This window comes from Haemaphysalis longicornis, unplaced genomic scaffold, assembly GCF_048455015.1.
Source record: "Haemaphysalis longicornis isolate Haplotype H1 unplaced genomic scaffold, Haemaphysalis longicornis Haplotype H1 scaffold_3, whole genome shotgun sequence".
Classification (NCBI taxonomy): domain Eukaryota; kingdom Metazoa; phylum Arthropoda; class Arachnida; order Ixodida; family Ixodidae; genus Haemaphysalis; species Haemaphysalis longicornis.
Window position 1 is genome coordinate 222,533,526 of NW_027526335.1, and position 24,719 is coordinate 222,558,244.

The 24,719-nt window shown below is 47.7% G+C and overlaps 1 protein-coding gene across 1 annotated transcript in view; it reads left to right on the forward strand.

The window, feature by feature from the left end:
• The first annotated feature begins 2,271 nt into the window (after positions 1-2,271).
• LOC144176002 (ATP-binding cassette sub-family C member 2-like) overlaps positions 2,272-24,719 on the forward strand; it is a 327,158-nt gene continuing 304,710 nt past the window's right edge. The window contains exons 1-3 of the mRNA XM_077705088.1: positions 2,272-2,456; positions 16,503-16,637; positions 20,346-20,486. Of these exons, the coding sequence (XP_077561214.1) occupies positions 2,298-2,456; positions 16,503-16,637; positions 20,346-20,486 (435 nt within the window). The 5' untranslated portion in view covers positions 2,272-2,297. The remainder of the gene's footprint in view (positions 2,457-16,502; positions 16,638-20,345; positions 20,487-24,719) is intronic.

Consider the following 24,719-nt stretch of genomic DNA (forward strand, 5'->3'; position numbering starts at 1 on the left):
TACTTTCTCCTACTCTTCCGAGCGCGGAGAACGGGAGATGGGAAGCTCGGGTGGCTTGCTTAACCAGCTGCAGTGTATCTTTTCTTTTTCCGATTCTGATGAACATACTTCAGCGTCTCCCTGCCAATTACGCTGCTTGCGGAAGCTTGGGCGCATACTTTCGTAATGCGCACCGCTTCCTTTTGGAAAAGATACTGAATGCATGAATAGTGAGGCAATAGTGAGGCAAGTAGCCTGGCTCGCAGTGTATGAAAGTGGAAGTGTGCATTTGTTAGATACGCTGAGCACAGGGAAAGCTTTTAGTTACTTTTATTTCGCGCGCTCAACCACTTCGGAAGTGTTTGTTTCAGAAAAAAACATCTATAGACGCTCCTCCAATCAGCTCTCGCCGTTCTCCCCTTTTGTGACGTCACGAACCGTAGTACCCAAATGCGTATGGGGCATCGTCCTCTGTTTTCACGTTTCCAGCATTTTCTGCTTTATTAAACAGCTGCTAGTTGCGAGAATGGCGTATTTTTTTAGTGTCCATTTAAGCAACAGCATTATTATTATTATTATTTACAGGTACCTTACAGGCCCTTGGTTAGGGCATTGAGTAAGGGGGGCTAACAAAGACATGTACAACAAGTAAATGGGCGAAAGGTGCCAAAAATTAAGCGCGAAACATGAGTAACAAAGAAACAAGAACTAAGCATGCATAAATTGGCATCCTACATCATCACCGAACAACTAAAAAGATGCAGTTCATGGCACACAGCTGTTAGGGAAGTGTACAATATGTGTAACGTAAATTGGCAGAGATTGTGGTATAATATACAGGGAAAGTCATGACAGCGCTTGCAGGAAGTGTGAACAGTTCGTTCAGATAGGTCTAAACAAACAAAAAAATAAAGCACAAAAAATGAGAGGCCAATTCGCTTCACAAAACATAGTTTCACAACACTATAAATGCCATATACATACAAGAACCAAGCAGTGAACATAAAATTATCACCCGAAATGTAAGATTAATTTGTTGCGGAAGGAAACTGGGTTAGTGTCAGATACTAAGTTGTCAGGAAGATCATTCCACGACGTGATGGCTCGAGGCAATGCGGATGCGTTAAAAGAGTTCGTTTTACCGTACATGCGCGAGAAACTAAGCTGGTTGTGTAATCTAGTTGATAAATAGCAGGCTTGTTCAATTGGCAGTCTGGTCATTTTAGTGCTATTGACGTATATATGAAAGAGGCATAAAAGAGAAATGTTGCGGCGAGTGGATAATACTTGAAGTGAATAATCCATTTTAAGTTGTGTTACGCTGCAGAAGAAATTTTAATTACGAGAAATGAATCGGACTGCCCTATTTTGAACTGCCTCGATCATGTTGGTTAAGTAATTTTGGTGGGGGGACCAGATTGGTGAGGCAAATTCGAGTTGAGGAGGAACAAAAGTTTCGTAAGCTAGTTTTCGAACGTTAGCTGGGGAGGAATGTTGGTTACGGCGTAGGTATCCCAGTGATCTCGAGGCGTTTGCACAGATATTAGTGATGTGAGAGGACCATGAAAGATTTTGTGTGAAGTGTACGCCCAAATATTTGTATGTGGAAACATGCGAGAGCAGTTCGTTATTTATACGGTATGAAAAAATGGAGGGGTCGTGCTTACGACTAGATGCACTGAGTGCACAGAGAGAAACAGTAGCACAAAGTGCTTCTGTTTCTCCTGGGCCAGGGCGATTAACACCCTTGCTTTGGTCTATCACTTCGCTGACCTTCAGTGCTTGTGAAGCATAGATCGTATATGAAGCTATTCAGTTCCAAAACTCTCCCTGGGAGTCGAAGTAACGGTATCGCGTCGTATATCTTAAGATCCGAACGTAGACGTCATCAGCAACCTTTCTATTATTATCATAGCTGCGCTGCTATAGCTTTGTACATGACCAATTCATTATGTTCCCAGCCGTTACGCAGCCCGTGGCCGGGTCAGCGTCCTGTGCGGAAAGGGCGACAGGCCTAGCTGTCCGGCGTCCCCCTCCCCGGCTAGTGTTGCCTCCAAAATGAAAGGGGGGCTCGATGGGCAGCGCCGCAAGGGAAACAAATTACTGCGGAATGCGTTAAAATTTTGGCCTGAGTTAATTGCGTGCCGCTAGTCCAAATGTTCTGGGAGATCAAGCGGCTGTGTTAAATGATGCCCCGCTGCGTTTTTTTTCTCAGTGACGTTGCGACACGTAGCGCTAAACGCTGCCCGCCTTTCGGATAGCACTGCAGGGGCCTAGCTGTGCAACATCGCTCACACGGGCGCCTTCCCCGCTTGCAGATGGCTGAGCCACTCTCCCCCGCCGAGGTTGCTTCGTTGCTCCTCAAGGCTTCCTCCCTGCTGGCCGTTCTGCTGCTTGGCGGGCCGCTCGCGTCGCCCAACAATTACCCGCCCGTTGCCAGCGGCCCGTACTGGACGCTCCTGGATGTCACCCACACGGTGAGGACGCGCATTGGACGCCACTTCTAAAACTGTCATGGGAGGCAATTGTTCGAACAAGGGTTTCCCCTGGGCCAAAGTACGCATAAAATTCCTTCGGTGAAAGCTATAATTAGGCGTGCATGCTTGTACGTTAGCAGCGGAGAATTTAGAAGCAAAACTTACATGTTGGTACTAATTAGATCTGCATCGGCTGCATAACAGCTGGAAAACTTGTATCCCGTCGTGTCACAAGCACTGTCTCGCCTAGCTGTTATACACGAAGGGGAAGGGCAATTCCAACAGAAAAGTTTCACTTACCCTAGACAGTCACACCGCGATCCTGTAAGTGGATACTTTTTGGGGGACTTTTGGGGCTGGCGAGTGGGCTCTAGTTATTTATTCATTTATTTATTTATTCACGTCACCTGACAGGTTCCCACAGGGACATTGAGTAAAGGGGCAAGAAAAGCAAGAAGGCAAAACATAAATTGAACGGAAGCAACATGGTATGAAACAATACAATGTGGTAATACAGAAGAGGTTACATGGACGATGTAACTAACAGAAGATGTAACATGTAAGAAGCGTACTGTAGTTAGAATAGTGGCGTCTGATACAAAGGCGTGGAAATGCGACAGGTACACAAGTAAATGGTTCAAAAAGCCAGCGGAAAGCGAGTCCGGACCAAGACGGCATCACCGGCGAACTGCGCGAAAAGCTCGCCAACGTTCCAGAGGCTGTGCCGGGAGGAGTGTCCTTAGAGGATTTCCTGAGTGTTGACGACGATGTTGCCGTCACTGTGAGCCCCTCGAGCGCGCACACTGTCGCCGATGTCATGACAGCTGGTGCTGCTGAAAGCACTGAACAGACTGAGGATGTCACAACGTAAAGCTGTCTGACGCTTTGTGTAGCGCTTTTGCCAGCCGATGTTGTCCGCCAATATTGCTTCGATATTGAAGGACACGGACTTGACCTGGGGAAAACGACGCCTGGTGTAGGCTATACGGTGCTAGCTGGTGCCGCCAAAACGAAAATGAAAACCAAAATCACCCCTTTCTTGCGAAGTAGGCAGTTAAGGCGGAAAGTAGCTTTATTGCATGCAAGAAATGGATTGCTTTGTCTAAGGCAATGTCATATGTTATCTGTTCGTTTCGGTATGTTGGAACAACAGGGGGGGGGGGGGGGGGGTCCCACGTATTACGAACCTGTAACAAAAAAATTCTTTATAGACGGGTTCGCCTATATCGAATTATTAGATATATCTAACTAATCTCGGTGCATATTACGTTTTGCCTATTTTCGTAATTTGTTACTATTTTTCTTATTTTTTAGTTTTTCAGAATTTCCTCTGGCCAACTATCTCCATTTACGTTATTTTAACGATTGAATTTGCAACTTTGTCGAAATCTGCAATATTGCAGAAATGCAGGGCGTTATACGGTACGCCATTTTCCATAATTATGTTTATGTTTTTAGTTCTTCAAAAGTTCGTTCGAATAATTATATTTATTTAAGATACTATAACGATTACGTTTAGAACTTTCGCGACATCTCTATTATTGTGGAAAGTCAGGGCATTACGGAGTTCGACATTTTCCGCAATTTTTTTTAATATTTTTCTTATTAGTTCCTCAGAAATTCGTTCGACCAATTAACTCCATTTACGCTATTAGAACGATTACGCGTGGAACTTTCAAGAAATCTGCATTATTGTGGAAACGTTACGCGTCATCCGTTTTGCCATTTTTTTTGTCATTTTTAAACATTTTTCTCATTTTGGAATTTATCAAAATTTTGTCCGAACAATCATCTTCATTTACGTTATTCTAACGATTACATTTGGAACTTTCGCGAAATGCAGGGCGCTACATGGTTCGCCAATTTCCATTATTATTTTATATTTCTCTTATTTCTTTACTTGTTCAAAATTTCGTTGTACCAATTATCTCCATTTGCGCTACTATAACGATTACAGGTGGAACTTTCGCGATATGTACATTATTGTGGAAATGCAGGGCTTTGCACGTTTCGCCATTTACCGTAGTTCTTTTATTGCTCTTATTTTTTAGTTTTTCAAACTTTTGTGTGACCAGTTATCTCCATTTACGCTATTATAGTGTGCACAGGTGGAACTTCTGCGATATCTGCATTTGTGAAAATGCAGTCCTAGCAGTGGTTGTACTCGGCAAAGAATGCTACGCATTAATAAAACTCGGCTCCAATCCACGCTGTGAAGGGGACTGGAAAGAAAAGCTTTAATCGACACCCACAACAATTGCCCATTGCGACGTCACTTGAATTCACACACGTGGCTCTACAAAGAGCGAAACCAGAGATTCCGCCAGCTGTTACCTGGAATTCTCGGGGTCGGCATCCCGTACGCCGCAGCGTTGGCCCCTGCAGGGCTAGAGCGGCGGGCGCTGTCACTCCAGCCCATCCGCATGTCAGCAGACAGAAAACTGAGTGGAGCGCCTTTCGACGGGTCAGATAGCGGAACCTATAGCCATCCTGATGTGCTAGCTCGGGGCTACACCACCGCGCGACACAAGCGCAGACACCGAAACAATTTGGCATGTGAGCTTAGTTATTCCGATTTATACCGATTGCCACTAGTTAGTTTAGCAAGTTTGAGAATTGTGAGGAAGCTGAGGGAACTCCTATAATCGCTATTTATCATAACCAGTTGCTCGTTTCACCTTTTGCAATACCTCTTAAAACACAACCGAATTGGCAGCGTTTCTCCAGCGGCCAGATGCCTGTACGAGGTCGCTACATTTTATTTTGCCGCCATGCAAACCAATCCTTAGCGTATCTTTGCCGTACGACCACTCAATTCCGTCGGGTCCGGGTTAGCCAGGAGGTGCTGTCGAACAAGTTAATCAAGCCGTGCGAAGGAAGCGAGCAATGGACGCGAAGCTGCGCCAGAACAGGCCCAAAACAACCGTCGCTAAAGCAGGCGACGCAGGCGGCGGACTGGTCCCCGCCGGCGCGCGCCAGCGCGTAGGGAACGCTATGTAGTAGCGCGCGCTCGCTGCGCCATCTGCACTGAGCTCCGTGAGTGAAAACCGCCCTCGCCCTCTTCAGCCACGTTAGGAGTTTCTTGTTCTGCACGCCGCCAAAGAACGGTTGGCTGGAAGAGGTAGAAAGGTTTGCTTTAAAAGGGGGCCAAGAAAGCAAAAAGTAACTACTGATGTTCCCTGAGGAACACCACAAGTTACATGGCAACGGGGGAAAGAAAAGAAATGGGGTTGATGACGCTTTCATTGGAATTGTTAAAACGCGTAAGTGAAATGAGCTTTCACAGGATCGGTTGAATGTTTATTTTGCCTCGATATGAACTTGCACATCGCTATTCATATTTCATCAGTATGACACCGTCACGTGCATAAACATTACACACTGGATTGCACCCGCCGGAGCCCTGCGTAAACCCGAATGAAACCTCACGCGCTCGCAAACCATGCGAACAAAACCAAACGGGTTGCCAGCGGATCGTTTGATGAATTCACGGTCCTCTGAGCGAAGGAGTATGATTTGCGGGGCTGTCTTGTGGGTGTGCTGGGCGAGCGACCACCTGCTGGTGCGTCGCTTTGGCTCATGTGTAACCACTGCGTTCCTGCTGCGTGGAGTGTACGGCAGGCAGTTGCGTTGTGATGAGCTCAGCTGGCGCCAACTGTCGGCGCTCATTAGCATCGTGATGCACTACTTCTCTTTACCTCTCTCAGACTGCAGCACCCTCTAAATGGAGTAGGTTATAGGAAGGATATATGGCACCTGCACGTCCGCTCATAGCGCAGTTAGTAAAGCAACCGGTACCTCCCGTTGCGCCGACGAAGATGGCTCGAATCCTGGCGCAGCCGTGTAAATAGAACTTTTTCTCGCGATGTCATTTCCGTGACGGATATGACGTTTTTACGTCAATCAGATCTTGGTGGATACCGGCATAACGCACCTTCGTGATAAAAAATCTGGTTGATACCTCTTTCATAGGTATCGGTAAAACACGGTATGCAGGCGTAAGTTCGTAGGGCTGCGAACTCACGCCTGTATAAACTTACGAACGCGCCTTATATCGCTCCCTATAACATTCTCCATTCAGATGGTGGTGCTGTCTAGGAGGGGTGAAGCGAAGTAGTGTTCAAGGAAAAACGAGCGCTACAAGCGAGGACAGAAAAAGCGAAGAACGACGAGACAGACGAGCGCATCTGTCTCGTCGTTCTTCGCTTTTTCTGTCCTCGTTTGTAGCGCTCGTTTTTCCTTAAGCAATGAACCAACTAGCCTAACAGCATATTTTAGGGAAGTAGTGTGTCGTGACGCTAACAAGCGCCGATAGTTGGTGCCTGGATAAGGCAGCGTATAGCACCGTACCATTGGAACATGTTCGGAAATAAAAATTGGCCGCGTATCTGCTTCTTTTGTTCCAAATGCCGTCAAAAGACGATAATCTTTATCGGCTTTTGCGAAGTAATAGCCTCCCTTCGCTTTCCCGCTCACCTCTCATGTTGTTCCTCTTGCGTCGCGCTCCTCCCAATGTAAAGACGCCAAAGGTTTGCTTAAATCATTTTAAATTTCCCGCGTTCCACTGCTCCAAACCGGGTGTCTCGATGCGAACGCTGCCGTACGGCGAAGACGCGCGTTAATCGAGGCGGCCTTCTTCAACGTTTATAGAACCGTGTTTCCCTACTCCACGTGCGTTGCAAGCAAGCAAGCAGAACGTGGAACCTATCTAGTGGAACCTTGCGTAACTGTTGCCGGTTGATTTCTTAAAATGGCGCCAGAAGCCATAGTGGCGCGGGCGACAGCAGGCGACGGCGGAGTGAATTCTTTTTCTGCAGTTGATGAAGTACTTAATTTCACAAAAGTCAAGCATGTTTGATTTTGTTGTAAAGGAACACTGCAAATATCACTTCTGTATTGATTTGTTCTCTCATATTTGCGTAATGTCTTGTTGTTCTTCAACAATGTTGACAAGTATGAACATCACACCGGACATAGACGGGTAGATTTAGCTGTGACTATATAAGACTATTGCGCAGGCATTGCTTTGCTTTGGCCGGGTGGCTGAATCGAGTCACAGACAGACAGACGGACAGACAGACATACAGACAGACCAAAATTTCTGGGTTTAAGTAGCCCAAGAAAGACTATTGTCTTTAAAAAAAATCGTTTCCCAGTTGGCAGAGCATTTCCGACTTACGTTGCGGCAAGAATGATCGTGGGCTCGAATGCTGGCGCCGCCGAGTCAATGGGGCTTTTTCTGCCGGCGGCATTTCCGGAACGGATATGACGTCGGTGAGGTCTTGCTGTGCCCCGGCATTAAATACTTTCGTGTGTAATTGATTAACGACTGTAAATTGTTGACTGAGAGAAAAGAAGTCATGGATCCAAGTTAAAGATAGTGAATCTAGATTAAAGGCTGATAATTTTGGTGGGCTACATTTTCAAAGCTTTTTGGGAAATCGAGGAAAATGCAGTCAGCGTGCTGACTGGCGTCTATGCTGAAGTGTGAATCGGTAGTAAATTCCAGTAAGTGTGCGTCACAAAAAAAGTATTTCCTGAATCCGGACTGCTTCGGGGAGAATGAACTATTAGATTCTACATGACTGAAAACATGAGACGCAGTGATATGTTAAAGCGTCTTGAAACAAATACATACGGGGGCCATGGCTATTGGGCGATAATTATCGGGCGAGTGCTTGTTTCCGCTTTAAAACACGGGGGGCACTCTAGAAATCTGCCGGTCTATAATTCTAGAACTCTACAAATCTCGAAATTTGCCAATCTTCCGGTAGCTTCCCTGACTCTAAGTACTGCTTAAATTAAAAGCATATTATCTAACTAGAAATTAATGAGGTGTTTTGCAGTATTTTGGAATTGATGTTATCTATACTGGTGGATGTAAAGGCCATAAGGTTAGCAATGAGCCGTGAAATGCCAACAACCGTAATGGTAGTTGTTTCCGTACAGTGCCAGCCCAGTTCATGTACAAATGGTACGTTGTAATGGTCCTTCCGGGTAATCACGAAAAGGAACACAAGCTGTCCGTCACTGGGGCTTAACTAGCTTCGTGTAGTGAAATGCGATTAGAGTCATGGTCAGGCGCCAAACCTTCTTAGGAGAGGGCAGGTCACTGGAGTAATGCTTTCTTTACCATTGCATATTGCAGTGGCGTAAGTATTGATGAATGATGTGTATTTTATAAACGGCGCATGATTAGCACAGCGTTTTGTTGCCCTATACAAGCGCTTTCTTTCTGTTTCGAAGACTACGCCGTGATCGATTAAACCAGGGGTTCGTCGTGTCGCATGTGATCGTTATCAACGGAACGTAGAGATCGATCAAACTAGCCATATATTTTCTATAGAGTACGCAGGTTTCTTCGATCGGGCGGTCAGTAAATTTCGGCAGAAGTTCCTCACGAAAAAAATATTCTAGATGTGAATTTTTTTAGCAGTAATGAAAGTCGAGCTAGTTGGTACGGTTCAATTACGGTAGCGCTGTTAGAAGAATGAATTTATTTCGCAGAATTTTGCCCTGAGGAAGTCATGAATTCTTTTTGTAACAGAACCGGCATGGGCTAGAGGAATGTGAAGTGATGATAGTTGGAGTTATTTGCGACCACTGAAGCCATCTAGGCAAGATATTGTTTCAACTGTTTCGGCTTTAGAGGTGAAGATCTGATCAAGTATATTTGATTCTCGTGTGGGCTCGTTAACAACCTGGAACAAATTGAAGTCCAAAGTAAGGTTAAGGAAATCAGTTGAGTTGTGACATGATGAAGACAACGAGAGCCAGTCTATATGAGGAAAGTTAAAATCACCTAGACATAATCCGAAGGAAAGCTGCAATGCCACTTCAAGACTCTGATGGAGGTTGTCCGGAGAGTGGCTACCAGACGCCGGGGGGCGGTAGCACCAATCAGCACACTTTTCGTTGAAGTCGTGCATGCTGCCCAGACTATCTCAAGAGACCACCTACCCGTCGTGCCACACCATCTCGGCGATGGATTTTGTAGTTGTTGCAGACAGGAAAAATTTGATTATCGCCAGGGTGGAGCCAAGCTTCAGTCAGGAACACAACATCCGCGTCCTATCTCCTAACGAGGAATAAAGGTATCCGCGTTCTGGCGATAAGCTATGTTAGTAAGAGTTACCGAGAGTCGTGATGCTAATGTAGCGGGGAAGGGTAGGGCGCAATCCTGCCCACACTTCTCTTTTGGCTATCTTTTCAATTCCATGACAGAATCGGTTCTACAGTCATAGATTGTGATATTTGCAGGGTAAAATAGGTAGGCAGTTACTTGACCGTCTAATACCAAAACCGGCGACGAGAGACACCAATCAGCCTTTGTCTTCTCGTTTCGCCCAGCCAGCAAGCTATCTCCCACCCCGCGAATGCGCGCTGTATCGCGCCAGCCGCGGCGGGAAGTGGCTCGAGGGAAAAAAGGAAGCGACAAGCGTTTTCGCTAATGGACATTTATTGCTGGATAATAGTGGTGGACATTAATGTTAGAGGGTTTACGCTATCGCCCTTCGAAGTGAAAATCTTAGCATACGCCGATGATGTCGCTTTATTTTGTACTGACAAGGCCAGCGTGGAGAATGCTCTTGCCATTACACAAGAATTTTGTGAGCTTTCATGTTTAGCCCTGAATTTAGAGAAAAGCTGCGGATTTTGGTAGAGAGAATGGGGAACCACACCTTATTGTTCCGCCGGAATCAATTGCAATAGTGACCTAACGTATTTAGGAGTACCCCTCCCGCAGTTTCGGAATACTGACTTGCATTGGTCACAGCAGGCAGTGAAGGTACAGCGCCAAGTGAATGACTGGCGGGGACGGCAGCGGGCCATCTTTTCCCGTGCTCGAGCGTGTAACACGTTTCTTGTGACCCGACTTCCTTATGTTCTGCAGGTGTTACATTGCTCACGACTTAGGATACAGGCTTTTCAGCGGGTTTTTGCAACCTTCATTTGGTGTTCGCGTAGTGGGCCACTGCGTCGCGATAACCTTTTTCTTCCGGTTGTGCGTAGGGGACTTGGTCTTGTTCATCTTTTTGTTTGGCAGCTTCTTTCTCGTTTATTCTACTTTCGAGATATTCATCATCCTTTTTTTGAAAGCAGTACTGCAAATACGTCTTGCACACTTTCTCCCTGATATTGTGGTGTCTTCGCTGTTTGTGGAAGCAGCCCGAAGCCGGCGAGGTTTCCTCAAAGAAGTGGTTGACACGTTTCGCTTCTTACAGGATCGGTTTAGCCTTGAGTACATATTTACTCCTTCGCGCAATCCTATTTGTGATGCCCTGATTTCTGGCTTTTTCCCATACAATTATATCGTGTTCCGCACTTCCAGTGTCTGTACCAGGATGTCCTCAATAGTGCGTAAAATGTGTGTTCCGCCAGGTGTTAAGACATTTTTCTCACTGGCACGCTCCCTATTGAAAATTGGATGAAAGACCGGGGTCTTTTTATAGCTTGGTCGACAGACTCTTGGCTCTGTTCTCAACCAGAGACAATTGATCACTGTTTTGTAGATTGCAGAGATGCTGTATTTTTGTGGGACATTTTACAGCGAACGCTCAGAGAAGACATGGACATTACGCCTTTCTCTATTCGGTTATTGCCATTCGACTATCCTGGTGAGCCGCCTTATGACATGTTTGTGTTGATTGGTTTGTACAGTCTGTGGCGATGCCGCTTATGTGATAGGCATGCTAAGCCATCAAGATCAACTAAGTCATATTTCCAAGAAACTGTGGCAGTTGTACATAGTGTGTATAGTTCGCTTGACCAATCACCTGACTGGTTCCCTCTTTTGAACGCTTGTGTGTGTTTGCCTGAATTTTGGTGTATATGTGCTTCTCATAACTTCAGTGTATTCTTTTGTTTGCTTGACCATGCATTCCTCGTACTGCCACGTCTGAGCGTTTTCTCTCATGTAATAAAAAAACAGTGGTGGCGTAGACGTAGAGCATCCGCCTTTCGTCCAGAAGGGCCGTGGTTGCAATCCCCGTGCCGGACAATTCCCACGGGATTAAAAAAAATCCGCTTATTGATGGAATTGCAGAATGAGGCTGGTGGTGCGACCTGCCCCCGGGGACCACTGCCGGTGATGCACTCCCACAACAGAGTAGGATTGGCCCCCCTGGTGTAGTAACGGCCACAACCTCCCATGAATACGCCAATTAACCCACGGCCCTCAGCCTCCAATGGCTGCGAAGCAACTGACAACGGCGGTGGTCAGACCTGTGACGGAAGCAGAGGGTGCTAAGAATCCCTGGACCTGGACAGGCCCCCATTGGAATCTGAACGTGGCAACGTTTAACACGAGGACCTTATCTAGCGAACCGAGTCTCGAGGTGGTGTTCGAGGAATTGAAAGGCAATAAATAGGGTGTCATAGGGCTCAGTGAGATTAGGGAGGTGGGTGAAGCCCTTACGGTGCTCAAAAATGGACACGTTCTATGTTACCGTGGTCTAGTGGCCAAAAGAGAACTGGGAGTGCGATTTCTAGTCAATAAAAGCATAGCTGGCAACATAGAAGAATACTAGTGAAACCTCGATATATCGAACACGGGTATATCGAATTATTGCCTATATCAAACACTTTACATATCACGCGGAAAATCACATGCATTTTTAATTTTTTATTTCGAACTGGGACGGACATGAAACGGGTATATCGAACTCCCCCACCCCAGACTGCCCAGACCGCTCGCGCTCTGTTGACAGGCGGCGAGCTATCCCGCGGTACCCTCGAGGATAGCGGTGGCGCGATGGGCGTTCCCGACTGCTGCGCATCGGTTGCACCGAAGCAGAATTGGACGGTGCAAAAGAAGAATGCGAGCTTGAAGAAACCTGGGGCCAGCTAGAGCGCTTTGTTGGTGTTGAGCCACGAAGCATGTGCATTGATGACTTTGTTGGCGGTGACGATGGCATCGGAACGACGGTGGAGTTGACGGATGTGGAGATCTTAGCGGAGGTTACTACTGAGCGCACAAACGAAGACGCTGTTGAGGTTGTACCCGCAAGCGCTGATAGTGCGCCGCTCCCGACTTCGACCGAGGCTTCAGCGGTTTTGGCCCTACCGCACCGCTACTGCAGCGGTATAGAAGGAACCGGCCTGTCGCTTGTGGAACGTTTGGACTACGTTGAGGATGTCGTGTATAACACGCCAGGCTACCCTGCTGCAGTACTTAAAGCCAAAAGAATAAATACTTTGAAGCGCCAAGTGAGTATTTACTGCACAATTCGTTCATTTATTGATTTGTACCAGTTTATGACGCGTTTTTTACATGATTTTATATATCGAATTCTGGTTATATCGAACTATTTCGCGGGAACCGCGCTGTTCGATATATCGAGGTTTCACTGTACAGCATTAACGAAAGGGCACCAGGCCTTGTAATTAGGCTTAAGAAGAGGTACAAACTCAAGGTTGCACAGGTCTACGCGCCCACATCCGGCCACGACCAGTTGAACACTTCTATGAAGATGTGGAATCGCCAATTGCTAAAATAAAACGCAGTTTACCCTAGTTATGGGAGACCTAAATGCTAAAGTAGGCAAGAATCAGGCTTCAGACAAAGTGGTCGGGAACTATGGTCTGGGCTTCGAAATAGCAGTGGGACCTACTAGATGAATTCGCACAACGGAATAATCTACGGATCATGAATACCTTCTTTTGCAAACGGGAGAGCCGGAAGTGGACTTGGAGGAGCCCAAATGGGGAGCATAAAAATGAAATAGACTTTATATTGCTACGGTGTCTTAGCTGAAGAGGCTAAGCAGAGTGCATAGCCTATGTACTAAAGTGGGACATGTGCCAGACCGAAAGAAGATGACGGTAGCACGCTCGGGCTCGAGAAACGAGCTAGACTTAAAAGTAGAACAGGATCTTGCGCCTTGCGTGCGCGGTGCTCTCAGGATTGTAAATACGCTGTGTGAATACCTCTTGTTCCGCTTGACTTCACGTCTTCCTTCACGTACCGTAAGATCCTGGTGGAAGCTGCCAGATATCCCCTCCCTCTCGTCTCAGCTATCTGATCCTAAAGGCGTCGGGATCCTTCATCACGCATCTCCGAAGCAGGCGTCATATTCCTCCTGCCAGCATGGCTCCGCCGAGCGAGGCGTCGACTCCACTGGTCGTCGTTTCGCAGCCCCGCGAGCCCGGTTTCTTCACTAGTACTGACGATGTTGACGTCGAAGATTGGATAAAGCGCTACGAGCGGGTCAGCGCCCACAATCGCTGGGAATCTACTTTCATGCTTGCCAATCTTCTTTTCTGTTTGACAGGTGCGGCGCTCACGTGGTATGAAACCAATGAAGCCAGGTTAACCAGCTGGAACTTCTGTAAAGCCGAACTCGTGAGAATATTCCGCAATCCCATCCAACGTCATTTACGCGCAAAAATGGAACTTGCATTCCGTGGCCAGACATCGACAGAACAGTACGTTTCCTATATTTACGACGTCCTGGCTCTCTGCCGTAAGGTCGACGAGAAAATGACTGAGCAGGACGAGGTCGGGCATGTCCCTAAGGGCATAGCTGACGACGCTTTTCACTTGCTCATGTGTAAGGGCTGCGCTACAGTCGATGCCATCTTAAACGAATGCCGACTGTTCGAGAAAGCGAAGAGTTGCCGCATCACGCAGCAGTTACACCGGTTGCCCAACAGCGCTGCGACTATTTCCTGCGAGCCATCATCCATCCCCTCAGCCATTTTCGTCCGCGACTTCTCACCCCGACTCCCTCGAACACACCGCCCAAAGGATAGTGCGCCGCGAACTGGAAGCCACTGCTCCTGCCGTTACTCTGCCCCATGCGGTAGACAGCCCTGTTCCAGTCATATCGCTGATTCAAGGTGTCGTTGGAGACAAAATTAGCAACGTGGGACTCCACCAAGTATTCTCACTGAGTCCTTCTGCCACCCGCCACAGTTATGCCCCATCTGGACCTCGCTATGTGTCCGGCCCTCCACGCTATCGAAATCCCGCTGACTAGAGAACCGCCGACGATAAGCCCATCTGTTTCACCTGTCGCCGTGTTGGCCATGTCGCTCATCTTCGAGTTTCCAGGAATAACTTCTCTACAGACCGCGGCCGCGGCGGCCGCTTTTCTGATGGAGGCGAAAAGCAAAAATTCCCTCGCACTTCCCCGAGGGGGAGAGTGTGTAAGTGCGAATACCCTCCCGCTCTCCCGCCCGAAGTGGAGAGGAGGCGCCCAACACCCGCAGTCACTGAGCGGAGAGAGGAGGAGGAGAGTAGCGCCCGCCGTTACGGCAAAGGCTACACGAGCGCCCTCACGCGTCGGAATGCGGAGCGCCCGCTACGCGAGCGAGAGCTCTCCCGCCCGAAGTGGAGAGGAGGCGCCCAACACCCGCAGTCTCTGAGCGGAGAGAGGAGGAGGAGAGTAGCGCGCGCCCATCTCCCCCCGTTGCTAGGGAAGACGAGGAGCGCGCGCACCCGCAGCTGTTGCTATGCGGACGACGGCGGCGGACGATTCAGGCTCGCTTAAGAAGTGCATTCGCACTTAAAACGTCCGTGTGTTCGAGGTTTCGGCACAGGTTAAATATCCCCAGGTGGTCAAAATTAATCCGGAGCCCTCCACTACAGCGCGCCTCATCGCGTGCCTTACGCCGGCACGTTAAACCCCACAACGAATCAATAAATCACTTCGACGTGGTCTAAGCGATTTGGCAAACTCGGACGCAACGAACTAATTCGTCAGGAGAAAGATTCGCGTTCACCATGCGTGCATGATTTTATAACTCGTGTTCTATCTGTTTTTTTCGCACATGCTCTTGGGTTGCGGCTACCCAGGCGTTTTCTGCGTAGAAGCGGCGCTGGCTGCTCCTTTCGCCTACGCATGAAACCTACGCTTGAAAATACAACACTGCCATTGAGTCTCAGTAGCGCATGTAAATTTGACCCTCGAAAAGTTAGCGGTTGCAGCCTCACTTTTGTCTTTAAAGGGACACTGAAGACTGAATGAGATTTTAACTGAAACATCATACTTTTCACAGCTCTCACTGCTTTTCTTCGACGAGCGACGATGTGTTACCTGCGGCTTAGTAAATAAAGCTGGCCTTTATGACTCCGGCCTCCCATTTCGTTTTTTCGCTCGACCTCCCATCCCGCCACGAAGTAAGAGCGAGGCACTGGAGCGGCATAGAGAGCAAAAGGTTGGCGCTAGGCGCTCTCACGCTGGCAGCGGTAGCTTGAATATCTCCAAGATATAGCCGATCTCTGGCCGGAGAGACTGGCCCGAACACTCATTGTAGGAGGAGTTTCAGATCTGGCAAGACGTCCGCGGTAAGAACAAGATCGATCCCTCGTCTTCCTCATCGTTTCCCGTCAGCGCTAGGCGCATGGCCGGCATGGGGTCTGTCCTGCGCGGGGCGGGTGTTTGTGCTTCCGCTCTGCCTCCGCGCTTGTCTCCCAGCCCCCCGGATGGGCTAAAAGCTATAGTCTGTGTTCTCTAAACTGGATTAGCTAACGGAAAGTTATAATTTACTAATAATTCCCGTGCTATTCCGGGACTATTTATTGAGGAAAACATTTATAGATGCTTCTCCAATGAGTTCTCGCCTTTCACAACTTTTGTAACATCACAAAATGCAGTAACCAAATGCGTACGGGACGCGACACCTGTTTTTATGTTTTTATACCCCACCTGCCCACACGTACGCAAGAAGAAAAAGTTTTCAGGTCATGATTTTCACTGTAAAGGTTGATTGCTGTGCTGTATGATGGCTCAGCGCATCATTTGTACTCGTACACGAAGCTTCACGTTTTGAAGCGTCAACTCCATACGGGTTGCAGGAGCTTGGTCACCAGGCAGCGAAGAAATAAATTGGATTGGTGTAATGGCGTCCTGGAAACCTGGAAATTCCTGCTGGCGTACTTCTATTGTAACGACAGTTTACCTCCGCTTCACTCAGCATATGCAAAAAAATGGCTTTTTCTTTGTTATGGTAGGACACGCGTGGTTGTGAAAGAGGATACGTTATCGGTGTTGGCACGACTTCTTGAAACGTGAGCATAAAGCCCGAATGAATACCACGCAGGTGCTTCTCCTGGTGTCTGCTGGATTGGCGGGGACAAGAGGCGGCTGGAGTCTGAACCAGGGCGACTTCTCGATATGCGTGAGCGCACCGGTGCTCAGGCAGGCTACATCAGACTTTGCCATGGCCCTTTCCTTGGTAAGTCATCCTTTGCTTCAGTCCAGATAGTATACCTGTTGCCATCCGGAGTGCCACAATATTTGCGTGACAGCGACAAGTCAAATGGGACCTAGAATAAATTGCAGTGACAATTAGCGCAAGGCCAGAACTTGTGACACGCGCTATCGGAACTCGTATTGGAGTCGCTTTAGGGCCCCATTATGGCGTTTTGGTTGCGACCAAGGAAACTGCCAAAACGTCGAAGCCAAATACGAACCCACAAAATAAACTGCGCTTGTAGAGTGCAAAAACAATGTCAAAAACAATGCGAGAACAATGTCCGTCATATTTTTGTAACATTGCAGAAAGTTTTAAAGATTCAGTAAAGAATACGGACGGTAAAACAACACAATCGCGAATCGAGCGCCTCAAGTTTGTTTGCACGTTCTCTGTTCAGTGCTTTGCATTTTATATAATGGCTCCTTACGAATCATCCTTATGTTTACATGTTGAATTCTCAATTGGTCAGCTCTCGTGACCTTCACGCCAAGCGAACAAATCTGTCCTAGCATAAAAAGGGCTAGCATTACAAATCGAAACATTAAAGAAATCAAAGCTCTTCCCGGCGTTTTCCTTGGCGCTCTTGTCTTCCGGCGTTGGTTTCAGTGAGCCTCAATGACTGACTTCAGCGGCTCACTGGTTTCAGTGAGCCTCTTATTCTTGACCAGATTAAGCTGCTAGCACATTAAGGGGCTCTGTTCTGACAGCCTTGGAGCCAAAAGTAGCATACAAAGGTTTCCAATCAGTAGACTGGTCTTTACAGGCTTTAGACGCTCGAGCCACGGTTTGGAGGTTAAAAAAATTGCCCACCTTCCTTATTGAATATGCAAAAACGGAGTACACAGTGAAGTTGGTGGTCTTCACTAGCTTTAACTCGGATTTTTTTAGGTCTGCCCAACTTCATGGTGGGAAAAGCGCTACGACGACGAGGACAAGCAAGTACACCGGACAAAGCGCTACTAGCAACTGAAAATTTATTACGGGAAAAACATTCATATATACATGGAATAAACGCCACCGTCAGAACATCAAATTTACAATCTACCACCCGAAAAGATCAAGGCGCACCAACAACCGAACATTTTATACATATTCAAACCGCACGTGTGATGACAAGAAAAAAACGCAACACCTTTTATCAACCCTGATTCAAAAAGGCATACTCAGTGTCAGACAGCAAGAACGATGGTTGGCTGACATATTCATTCCCTTCTTCCTTTATATGGAAGGCTTCTACTATTTCTCTTGTTAACCGTTTCCTGTGTTTATCAAGAACGAACGTATGTCGCAGTTTTTGGCGGCACTTGTAGTCTCTGCAATGTATGGCTAAATGTGAATACGGTGACCCTTTTATCGAGCTCAGACGTTCGCGAAGGCGTACGTTCAGGCTGCGGCCGGTCTGTCCTACGTATTTCTTTCCATTCCTTGAGGGAATGTTGTATACGTCTTTTTTCCCCTCTACAAACTCCGTGCCGTGTTTCCTACCACATCCCTTCTTCTTTGTTGCTTGCTTTTCTGCCACCCTTTGCACCGCTTTGCAAATTTGCGCCAACTTGTTTAGCGCTGAAAACACCACGCGCACCCCATATCTTGACGCTATCTTCTTTAGGCGATGAGACGTGCCCTGAAAGTACGGAATCACTGCTATCTTCTCGTCGCCGGAATATGCTTCTTTTCCCCTGCTCTGATCGGTGCTCCCTGCACTTTTAACCTGTCGGCGATTCCTCTCGCACGCCAGCAGAACACACTCATCTGAAAACCCGGCCGTTCTTAACCGGTCTAAAACGTTCTCGAAGCCGGTTGCCGGGGGTTCTAGCACGTTGTAACGTGGTCCGCTATGGCAGAGACGTAAAAGGCTCCGACAAAACCATCCAGACCTGCCAGTCATAGAGAACAATCAGCGGCAATTTCGGAAATCCACGCGAGGTGCAACAGCCAGGTCTTCCGGCGAAGGCAGAAGGGCCGCGAGCTCTGCTGTTTCCCGAGCCTTGCAGCACAAGTGCAAGCTGCGGCAACTGAGGCGTGCGATCTCCGTATAGGCTCCAAAAATTCGCCACGGTATCGTCGTTTCCCACTGCCATTCCCAAAGAATTACTGCAATCACGCCGCCCGTAGCATAACAGTACGCGCGATCTTTGCACCCAGCAAGGCATATTATATGACACAACGTCGCTCCCAGTTGTGTCACAATTCAAGACGCAATCGCTACGCAAACTCTGGAAAACCGAATACAACGTATGCGGGGTACGGAAAAGAGCCCTTCCCCTCCCCAAATCCCGGAACTTCAATGAGGGGGACATAATGCGAGATACATAATGAAACTCAGGACACGTGGATCTCGTGCGTCTCGAGATCCGGAGAACGCTTCATGCCCGCACCAGTTGGTCCTCCCGGCTCCCTTTTTACCTTTTGGCTAGCTAAAACAGGTAAGAGCTTTCCTGGCCGCTGAGTATGAAGAGAGGCAAAAAGTGGCTTCAGCACGCATAGCGCACGCTTCCCGCAACCCTCGTTTCGAGCAAAAGAAACGGAGGAAGCGTAGTGAAGCCACCAATGCCTCCAGCTTTCACTGCAGCAACCCCTTCGACCCCGTGGCGAGGGATCGCCTAGAGCGACAACCCAGAATATTGAATGGAGAGAACGCATTTCTTTCCTTATCACTTTCCTCGAGAGTTGAGGGACGCCACGGCACTGAGAAATGCGTGAAACCCGTGCACACACGTCGCGACTTAAGTGCATGATCAAACCCACAAGTTTATACTTGCGAGTACTGTACTCATGAATACTACTCGCGAGTGCATGTAATCGCGAGTACATTAACAGAGAGTACAGTACTCACGGGTACTGCTCATAAATTCGTGTACTCGTGAGTACTCTATTCAAGAGTACATCCAATCACGTCAGTGTTCCTTCGTTCTCGTACTCACATTTTGTGTCTGTGTCTGTACTCATGTCTGTCTGTGTAACCTGTACTAAAAACACACCGGAACACTCGTTGGTGCTTCGCGCTAGAACGTTTCGCGCTTCAGACACGGGACTTGTGCAGCAACGCTGTATGCCTCTACCCCAGATGTCTCATCTCCGTCGGCAAAAACGACAATGTGCCAAGAGTACACCTATAGACTGCATGCTTCCCCCTCCCCCAGGTTTCCCGTTAGTGGATGTGGCCCGAGATTTTTTTGAACGCCAGGGACGTGACTCGAGTGACTGGGGCCCGTCGGGAGAAGTGGGCTAGCGGATAAGTGTATTACTCTGCCTGTTGCACCGATATTACCATAACAGGGGTTCTTGGTATTCGCTTAGCTAAACAGATTTGGAAGGAGGGGCTCGTTTAACGAAACATCCTAAAGTATCGCTTGAGACAGGACGAACGCAAAGGAGACACACACAGCAGCGCCGTCACGTGTGCCTCCTCTACGTTCTTTCTGCCTCAAGCGCTACTTTATGATGTCTCAACGCCAACTAACCAAACGATTTTAGCACTTTTATGTACACGGTAAGTAATTAAACCCTCGAGAAGGCACGCGAAGGCTTTGTTCGTGAACCGACCAGCCTGTTGTTCGCCTCCGACTGTTACTTCTGTTATACAAACCTGTTATTTCCGTCGCCGTGGGTAGCGCTGTGTTGCCAGACAACGCCGATCTTTCCGCTGCACCCTATTTAGTGTGCGCATCGTATCTATTCTCTTAGGTTCTCCTGGCCCTGCTGCTGCGGCGGCGCTGGCGACGATGCCTGCCGCCGTCGGGTTTCGCAGCAATGTTGCTCGGGTTGCTCTTCACGGCTTCTGTGCTAGACGCCTTCACGCAACTGACGAGAGCCGTCAAGATCCAGGTAACTCATCTCAACTTGGTCTCTATTGCGGATGAAAGAAACTCTTCGTATTCAAAGTGCCTATGTTAAATGCGTCATGGTCAAGACTCGCAACCCGTGGCGTCAATGATGCAAGAAATTACAAAAATGGCGGATTTAACGCTTACTATAGGTTTAAGATTGCTAAACCTATTTTTCACTGGCGAAAGAAAGAATATAAACACAGTGTTTTCTAAAAGTTTGGCTTTGCTCGCCGTTTATCTACATCTACTGGATGATTGAATTCATCCTTTGCGTTCATTCAATTCGCGCACATACAGTCCAGCCAGCGTGCATGCCACCAATGGCGAGACAAAGACTGAAGCGCCGGCAAAGCAGCGCTTTTGTGCACATGCATCATGTGTCTAGCAATTTCCCAAGCAGCAGAAATTGCCAATACCAAGCATGGCAAATCATCAGTGGCCAATGTGTCTGAGCTTGGCAATACCTCGGCCGCCATCATTGGCTGGCGCTTGGGAAAGGTGAAAAGCCCACAATTGGCCAAGCTCTGGAAGGCCAATATTGGACAATGCTTGGCAAAGTATGTTGCTATGATATCGCCTATAGGTGGACCCCAGGCTATTTTTATGCACATTTTTGGCTTTGTGGCCAGTCCTTATGACCAATGCCTATTTTATGAGTTGCCTCGCGGCACGATTTCTGCTTTATACATGCCATTGTACAGGAAAATATTTAACGAGTGCGCATTATTTATTTATAGCGCACTCGTTAAATAATTTTTTGTACAATGACATGTATAAAACAGAAATAGGACCGCGAGACACAATAAACAGACTGCATCAACTTTGCGAAGCAATTACGTGACTTGTCAAAAACAATTGAGCAACACAACACGCCGAGTCTCTCTGTGTAGTTTTTTTATTATGCATATCAAATTTACAAGAAACCTTGCTTAACAGTGGCAAGAATACGAACACAAACACGAAAGCAAGCACACACAATGGTCGAGAAAAAAATTTTAAAAAGCGCTCCTCATGAAGCGCGAACCGATTATGCTTTGTTTAACTGCTTGAGATGCCTACAAAACAGAAGCATTCAGGTAAATGAAAACAGGACCATTATCCCCGGTAATTCTCCGACCTGCCAAGATCACGATATGTTGTTCAACAGCACTATTGTAGCATAGGCCAGCTTGGAAAGCTTGTCTCGGCTGCATCCGCCACTTGTCCACGGGAAACACCTTTACGTCGTAGCGCCTGTAATAAGTAACAAAATATTTCACTAAAATGCTAAATGCACGCTGCTTACTAAATACAGCACTTTGCACCAGCCTTACCGTGTGAAAATATGTCCATGCCTAAAGTTCTAGCTTGTTAACACTCGCTATGAAACATAAAACGTACTGCACTATTCATTTCTCAATACTGCGTTATACGGTAGCAGTTACTTGGCTCGTTCTTGAGAAAACAGTCCGGAATTTCACCGAAAATGGGCTTCACTCTTGTTGCAGTCACGCAAGGTAAATAAAGAAGTCCAATACACAAAGCAACACGGCAGCGGTTCCGCGAAATCTTGTTGTGGCTACTGTCCCCCTTAAACATTTAATCGCGACTGAGATGTGCCGTCAACGTTTTATTAGCGTAAGTTTTGTTCGCTAACAACGCGGGACCCAGAGACTACAAGGCAACGCACTACACAATGAGTTCGGAACGCATGAACGTTCAGGTTTTTTTTTGTTTGCAAGGCATCTATGCCAACTTGGAGGTTGAATACAAACCTTGTGACCTTTGAATGCGTTATATTTTGAGGGGTAACAAAACAAAGCCACAAATAAAGTATTAAACTGGTTACGGTGTTGCTGTCACCGTCGCTCACATTGCCTCGTCAGACGCGCCAGATGCGAACAGAACCGACGGAGAAGCCCAGCGGCAGTGTAATTACTTTGTCGCTCGACAATATCTTTACTTTGCTCAAGAAAATAATGAAACGGAAGCTTCATTTATAGCTAGAGTTTGAGTAAGTCAGCTTAGAACATCCGCAACTCTTATACTGCCCACGAGTCTTGCTCCGTGAACCTGCAGTGGGAGCACGGCCGCTTGTTCGGAAAACACAAAGCCGGAAAAAGGATAGCTAGAACTGCCGTCACACAAATGGAAGTACATGTATGTGACCACTTTTTTCTTCGCAAGAACCGACAACGCTAAGCAGCACTCACTGGCGCCAGTTGTTATAAACGACAGCTGAAGTTTCAGCGGGAACGAGCGCGAGCTCTCCCGCACCGCGCAAGAAAAAATGAAATGGTGACTTATGTTTTCAGCGGCGGCCACAGCAGGCAAACGATGTTATTCCACCAGTCAGGTATACTTCACAGAGCCACCGACACGAAAACGCACCTCACAGACACGTACAGGAGTACTACCGCAGTTTCAATGCCACAAAAGAGACGGAGCCGTCGGTGCAACGCGTCCGTCCACCGGCCCCGCCGCGGGTTCAAAGAACGCGCAAAGGCACAACGCTGAAGTAGCTCGACGGTCACCGTTGCGTTAGGACACACAAATGACCCATTCCTACTGAACGTGTAACACTATCTCGCGCTTTTTTGAATACGCTGCACTTAGTTTAAGTGCGCTTGGTTTCATGGCCCGGTGCTGTGGCTCTTTAGGTAACTACTTCTTGCTGCGTTGTGGCCTGTTCACCTGCTCTAACCGTCGCCGTCACGGCCTCGGCAAGCTCAAGGCCAAAATGCGCTTTTATCCGTCAGCTGAAGCTCGGCTTCCGATGAGCCTTCCGTGTGACGTTACTTCCGGTCGCCGTTTGCTTGGCGCTCACTCAATCTTTCAGCCAAGTTACCGATGAGTGGCCGACGGCTCGGAAGCCAAAGGGGACCCATGGGGTTTCCAATCATTGGCAATCGGCCTCGGCTGCTTGGGTTCATCGTTCTTCGTTTGTAGTTCCTGTTAACTCATTCACCCTGGCATTTTTACCTTCGCCAAGTGACGTGGTTCGCTTGCGCTGAACCGAATGCACCGAAGGCCCAGCCGTCACTGGGCGATAAGGCAAAGGCTAAACAGCCAGGTCACCCTCGCAGGGTCACGGGGTTACGCAGCAGTGAAAATCCGAACAAGCAAGAGTGATAAGAATAGGCTTCCTCGGTTCACGCCGTCTCCGCAGTACCAACGTTCTTAGACTACTTAGACTTAGAAGTAGTCTAAGAACGTTGCGCAGTACCGGGTGCAGACCAGGGCTGGGCAGAGATACTTCAAAATGTATTCTGGAATACAGATATCGCGATACATGCGCTGGGCGCCTAAAATACAGACACTAAGATACACGTAAATTAGACTTAACGGGATATTTCTGAGATACTTGCGCAATTTGCAGAAAAAAGTATTCTGGAGTACAGATACAAGATACGGATACAGATACTGAAATACTTGTTTTATTTAGGCGACGTAAGGTCCTAAAAGACATTTACAATACTAACACAAATACAAACTATGTATACATACATGACAGGGTATAACTGAAGTGCAGGTACTTGCAAGCAGTTGTGAACAAATCAAAGAAAAGAACAGCAACTAAGAGTAAATGCAAAAAATGCATAGTAAATGCAAAATTATTAATCGGTTGCTCCTCCCGGATGTTTCCTCTGGAAAATAAATGAAAAACGAGAAAAACGGAATGTATACCGCTTACAAATATTAGCGAGTGAAACGCACAACACCGAAAATAGAAATGTACGAGCCCGTTCAAAGCAAATGTGCCCGCTTACATTCAGATGTATCTTGAAGTTTCACGTCGACGTCCTCGAACCCGAAAGTACTTTTCCCCAAAGCTTGCATTCCGGTTTGAGAGTTGTACCAGTTGACTCGTTTTCCAAGGGTTCAAAGAACGTGCCATCCAGGATAGACCCTGCTTCACGGCCTACACCGGCCGCCATCGTTCGCCACCGACGAAAGCAACGGTCAACACGCCAGTAATCCTCGTTTTCCACAGCCGGCCCTTAAATAAACCATGTCGCCCGATCCGCCCCAGTGCGTAATCACCAAATTAAGTGTCGACGAAATCTCTTGTACATCTACCACGCCGCTTCGTGGAAGTTCACGCCCATTCCGCAGTTCAACGGAACGAAGCATGCGCTTTAGAGGGATCGGGCGCGGGGCGACGTGTGGCTACCGCTATCGCGCGAAACGCCGCACTCACTGACACCACAATGAGCGGCGACGAAGCTCTTTGTAAGTACGCCCTCCCAAT